Here is a 6,388-nt window from a genome sequence, read left to right as displayed (position 1 = left end):
TACTACTGAAAAATCTTGAGGACGTTCATACTCTGTTCCTCAGGGAAAGTGCCTGTGGGAGCATCGAAGTTAAGGAATTGATTGGAAGGTCATGACTACATTTGGAATCAGCCCAGTTGGGAACCCAATTTCTTACACACAGCTGTTTAACTTTAAGAAAGTTCCTATTTTCACTGCCTGCTGCCTTATTCCATGAAGGGCTCTTATTAAAAGGTGGTTGTGATGATCCAATTGAAGTTCTTAGCACAGAGCCTAGATAGAACATAGTAAACACTCAATATGATCGTCATTGCCACTTTTATTGTTATTAACGAGCTGTCTTGTGTGGAAAGGAAGAAAGGGACCCAGAGGTGTCAGACAGGAAGAACAGTACCTCTGTCAGGTACAGAAGAAAGGAAAGTCTATGGATAGAGGATTACAAATTAAATCCCCATCCTATGTTCCTTAACAGACACCCAGTTTCTTAGAATGAGAAATCAGTATGTATAAGGACTTCCAAGAACCTACAAATATCATTATAAAATCACATTAAAATGGTGCCCAAATATACTTCCATATACATATAAAGAGTGTTTAGTGAAAATTTGTGCTCTCTGCATTCCAAACCATAAAATGTACTTTTTAAAAGGGTACCACATGACACGTCATTAATAACCGAACTTTGTCCAAATGATCGGAAGCATTTTAGGGTGAGAAGAAAAGAGAAATAACTCACTGCAAGATGAAAATTGCTGTGAATTCTTGTGGTTTATATTAAAAATCAACACAATTTTTGCATAGTACTCAATACATTGGTATGTATTTTAATATAAAAATACTTTTACTTAAGATGGAGTAAACATTGCTGGTACAAAGATAAGCCACGTTTCTCTCTCATCCCTGACACACTGCTAAAAAAAAAAAATGATTTGGGATAAACAGGTCCCCAAAACAAAGAAACCAAAGTTTGCCAAAACTATGCATTTCTTCTAATTACTTAGGTTTATAACCCAAAGTACTACATGGGCAACGTACAAGATGATGGGTCAATTTGATGAATTTTGTGTTTTGTTTTGTTTTGTTAATCAAGCAAAATGGCTTTCCTAGACATTAAAAAAAATTGTGTATTGTAAATTATACTAATCAGCTTTGTAATACCACTACCTGATGAATAGAAATAAGAACTTCTTAAATCAATAAAACGATTACCCAAAGCAATACTACTCAGTAGCTCAGATTCAAACTTTCCCATTACCTCCGGTGAACACACGAGACTAGCAGAACGTAAGATGCAAGCTTTATTAGCGTGTCCTTAACCCACGTAGGCATAGGAGTCTAGTCATCTGACTTCACAGTTTGGCTGTCACTGAAATTTGTAGCTAAACTCCTTTGTTCATGAGTCAGACATTTTTAGATAATTTTTATTTTTGCAAAATCTCCAGTCCATCTGGATGCTTCTAATAGTGGGGAGATGAATGAAAGATTCGATCTGAATCACATAAAGGTCAGAATGAGAATGACAATCTATAGACTCACCCAAAGAAAGCCTTTTTTTTTTTTTTAAAGGGTAACATCAGCTATATTTTCACTCAAATCAATCCTGATATAAGGAACCCTGGCAACGCAATGGTTAAGCACGTGGTTGCTAACCAGAAACACACATGGTGGTTCAGGCCTATGAGCGGCTCTGCAGAAGTCCTGGCCACAAGCTCCTACAGATTCCAGTCTAGGGACCACGGTGGGGCAGTCCTACTCTGTCCTATAGGTTTGGTATGAGGGAGAAGTGATTCAATGGCAACTAATTTGGCTTTGTAATATGGAACTTTATAATTCTTTCACTACGAATAAGAGATGTGCTGTTTTTGCATGCACTGGTTCTGTCAAGAAGTCTGGTGGTGCTGTGGGCTAGGCGGTTAGTTGGCTGCTAACCGTGAAGGTTCAAACACACTGGCCACTCTGTAAGAGTAACACAAGGCTGTCTGCTCCATAAAGATTTACAGTCCTGGAAACCCTGCACAGGGTCGCTATGAGTTGGAGGTCATGTGATGGCAATGGTTTTGTGTTTTGACAGTGGTAATTGTCTTTGTTAAATTGCATGCTTAATGAGGACATCAATCTATTTAACAAATAGTGTAAAGAAAATGGAAAAATCTACAATCAAATTGTTCTCACTTTACAGGATTCTAAATTTATTCACTTAGTCAAATATAATTAATAAATGCCTCCTACATATCAGCAAGGCATTCTTCTGGGTAATCATGAGCCAGAAGTAATAAAATGTGTAACCCTAGGCCCCAAATGTCTAGTAGCGTACCATACAGGAGGCATTCAGAAGTACTTGCAGATATAACTCCTTTGAGCATTTAGTATCAAGTATACTTATTCACATTCTTAATAGTAAACCATTTCCTTCTGTGATACATACATTAACTATCACATCACCTGTGGAAAGGTAAAGTAGGACATTACTTAAAAAGAGACTAAGCCCTAAATGTGAAAGAATACCATAAGACAGTACCTCAAACAGCAACATAATATATTAAGCAAAAAGTTACAAACAAGATATACATAGTTACAAGTAGATTCTAATGGAGATCTTAAAGCAAAAATCTATCCACTAATGCATTAAGTATAAATGCATTTTAATTCTTTTTAAAAGCGTACAACTTATGAAAACACTGGTCATAAAAACTGTCCTTTGAAAAAGGTATTTTTCCATAGAATTCTGTATTTATCAAGAATAGCCAAATACCAAGCTATGCAACAAATAAACCCAAGTAAGCCAGGGAGGAAGAGTTTAAGTCAGAGCAAAATAAACTTTGAACGAAGTGAAGGTGTAACTGAAAAGTCGTAATAAGGGAAAGAAATTGTTTCCTTCAGTTATTACTTCATGGGGTAGGTATACGTTTCACAAAAGGTGTTTTTAGGGGTTAGTGCATTCGTGGTTTTAGCAAAATAACATATAAATAAATAAGTTAAGCCAACATTGTGTTGAAAATCTCTCCATGTTACTTAGTTCTTAGTGAAAGCATAAATTAAAAAAAAAAAGTCCTCTCCAAATAACTCCTTCCTAAATATGACGTGTGAAATGACAGCCATGGGAAAATTTGTCACTTCAATGATCAGACCTACTTTTAATCTTTAGGTGAAATTAACCAATCACTTCTTTAGATAAAGTAGTTTCCCTTCTCCACCCCATCAATTACTTTTGCTAACATTTTTTAATTGGGAAGTTTTAAGAAACCTTCCTCCAGTGAGCTTTCCCATCCTCATGATGGGAAAAATGTTTAAAAAATGTTAAGTTTTTATACAGTTCATCAAAATGGATACTGTGTAACTTCTTGGCTAATAAATTGACTCAAGTTACATTTCTAGCCTAAGAACCTGTTTTGGTTGTACGTTCACAGAAAATATGTAATAAAAGGTTACCTAAAATTGTATGCTACCTTTTTGAAATGTGATTTTTTAGTACCAACTTGTTAATACTACTTCATAAAGAATGTAGACTTTGCTTTTATATTTGGCTTTCTTAGAGTAAAGGGGTATGCATACCTTTAAAGCTAATTTCCTCAAAATTGGCCTAGGAAGAAATTTAAGAGGTTTTACTTAATAGAAGTTTAACTCTCTTTGGAGCTGTAAGATTATAATGTTAACACTTAGCTTTTGCCCTAGTTTGTGTCTTTGGATGATGTTGACATAAATACTTAACCAGAACACAGGAACTTTTCTACATGCCAGCACGCATCAACCTTTTTTTTTGTACAACAAAGGCATTTTTTTAAAAAGGCATTTTTTAATGAATATCATTGTTAATATACTAAAATGTTCAGTAACTATTATTTGCACTTTAGATGCACAATGGATATTTACCAAAATTCTATTCAAAAATCTAGGAAAGTCGTATTCAAAACCTAAGATTCATCAGACTATAGCACTGCTGCATAGATAGTGGTGTGCGAGTTCGCTGATGCTAAGCAGCCTCGTCCTAAGGAACCTGTCCTTTTCAAGAGACCAGGTGTGAAATGGGGAGGCTCGCCGACCTCTCTCTGAGGCTGGAAAAATGGCTTCAATGGTAACAAGTCACACTGTTTGAACAACAAAGATTAGAATGTTCCCCCAATTAATTCCATTCTGCATGTATTTCTCAAAGGTGAAAGTCTAGCATCAAAGGAGAAAAGGAATAGAAGGTGAATAACTTCTTAGGAGTTTTAATCAGACAAAACACTGAGTTAAGTTTTAAAAATTACAACCACACCATTCTGCTTAACTAAAATTGCTAACACCAAATGCTGTTTTTTTTTGGGAGGGGGGGGTTGGGTTGTTGTTGTTTACCATAATACAGGTACAAGAGGGAAAAACCAACTTGTTTCCTATTCTTTGATCTTAAATAGAATAAATGTTCTCACTAACAGATTTTGAAAACATAATTTTGATACAAGAGCTTAACTCTTAAAGATCAAAATCCTTCCTGAATACTTGAAATTGCCTGAGTCCGTGAGATGCCCCTAAATATCTTTTCTAAGAGTACTCTTTGAGAAGGCAGAATGTTTATTTGGAAAGATTCTGTAGTTGGAAGCATTTTTCTTTAGGAAGATACTGAAGCGCCCTGAGAAAGGCTCTAAATGGCCAGTGCTTTTGGAGGCCCAGCAATGCATGAAGGCGCAGAGGACAGGCTCAGCCCCGGACAGTTACTTACATTAAAAAAAAAAGTCCTGACCTACCAAAATCATTCAGGCTTCCCTGCTGTATTTGTAACATCTCACAAGCAAGACACCCGAATGTGGTTGCCTATAAAACGATCATGCATTCCTTCTGGGAAACCTGGTTTTATTCCCCCTCCCGTTCTCAGGAAAACGGTCTGTAGCTCTTCAAATGGTGTTGCACTCAACTCACTGTTCACAAAATAGAATCTTCAGTAAGCAAACTGGTGATTTTTCTCAAAATAGTACACAAATTGTCTCCTCTACATTTCTAATGTATGCCAAAAAATATAAGGCAATAGTAATTCTTCATTGGTCAGTGCAGAACATAAAGGACTATTTTGTTTCTAATCTGAAACATAAGCAAACGTGTCAAAGTGCATTGTCATTTTAAACATCTTTTCTGCATTTACACAGATTCAGCATTTAAAACTTCTAACATTTTTAGTATAAAGCAGTGCTTATTCCCCAAACCTTTCAGATACCATAATTACTTGAGAAGAGAGTGAGAGGTGCTACAGAAGTAGGGTAGTTTTCACAAATAAGAATATAGCATATAAAAAAATGGCAAGTGAGTGATAAACGATAGGAGGAAGTCTCAGGAATATTCCACTTGGGCCTCCAAATTATGATTTGACGAGCTTAAAGCCTTGTCCTGTGTCCAGCACAGTAGGAAGAAACCAACTCATTTTTAATCTTTTCAAGCACCTAAAACAAGTCTTGCAGATCCAAAAAAGGTTCAGGCCGCACAACCAATTTGCCAAATGCACTAGGGGATATGTGATCCGGGGAAAGTGTAACATCCAGTGCTTGGCCACATCGCTTCCTGTTGGCAAATGCAGAGTGTAGTCACTCCACCGCTTGGAAACGCCATAGACCGCCCTCACGGTGCGTCCTTTGTCAGTCCAGCAGATACTATGGTTGGGGTTACAGTTATATTCTACCCAGTCTCTCGTGAAGTCACCTAGCTGTGGCGGGTCAGCTTCTTCAATATCCACTGTCTTTGCCATCTCTGCTCCTTGCACCGCAATATACTGGTCATTAATTTTTCTCACTTCTTTGACCCATGGTGTGGCATTCTCACTATCTAGCACGACAATCAGCCGGGAGCAGAAGGAACCGTTCTTTTCTCGCCACCACTCCAGAAGAGTGTCAAGGCGTAGTATGTCTCCGCCTGCAAACGAGAGAAAATTCAGCACAACAATCGTTTAAGAATAGTCTTATTTTAAGCACGTCTTAAAATCTTTAAATTCTTGGAATTTAATATGTAAGCATAAATACAGAGAATGAGGCCTTTCTTTTAAAGCATCTCTCCAGAAGACCTTTTAAAAATACTTTCAACTGCAGGAGAAAAATATCAATTATTCTTGATAGTCCTATAAAAAGGGTACATTCTACAAAAAAAAAAGTTCTACATATCTTGCCCTGTCTGATGTCTCCCTTCACCCACTTTTCGGTTGTCTTGTCCCCCAGGGAGGAGGTCACATATAGTTTCTTGTAATCAGTTCCCCCTTTCCTACCCATTCTCCCTTTAGCCTCCCTGTTTCGCCACTCACACCACTGGTCCTGTAGGGCTCATCCGTCCTGGATTCCCTGTATTTTCAGTTCCTATCTGTATCAGTGTACCTCCTCTGGTCTAGCCAGACTTGCAAGGTCGAATTCGAGTCATGGTAATGGGAGTGGGGAGGAAACATTTAGGAACTAGAGGA

The 6,388-nt window shown here is 37.3% G+C and overlaps 1 protein-coding gene across 1 annotated transcript in view; it reads right to left on the bottom strand.

Moving 5' to 3' along the window:
- Positions 1–278: 278 nt before the first annotated feature.
- TMEM168 (transmembrane protein 168) overlaps positions 279–6,388 on the bottom strand; it is a 36,143-nt gene continuing 30,033 nt past the window's right edge. Inside the window, exon 4 of the mRNA XM_004702578.2 lies at positions 279–5,853. Within this exon, the coding sequence (XP_004702635.1) occupies positions 5,306–5,853 (548 nt within the window). The 3' untranslated portion in view covers positions 279–5,305. The remainder of the gene's footprint in view (positions 5,854–6,388) is intronic.

Source organism: Echinops telfairi, unplaced genomic scaffold (genome assembly GCF_000313985.2).
Source record: "Echinops telfairi isolate 266 unplaced genomic scaffold, ASM31398v2 ScPeMD7_23;HRSCAF=83, whole genome shotgun sequence".
Taxonomy (NCBI): Eukaryota; Metazoa; Chordata; class Mammalia; order Afrosoricida; family Tenrecidae; genus Echinops; species Echinops telfairi.
This window is presented reverse-complemented; position numbering and strand designations above follow the sequence as displayed.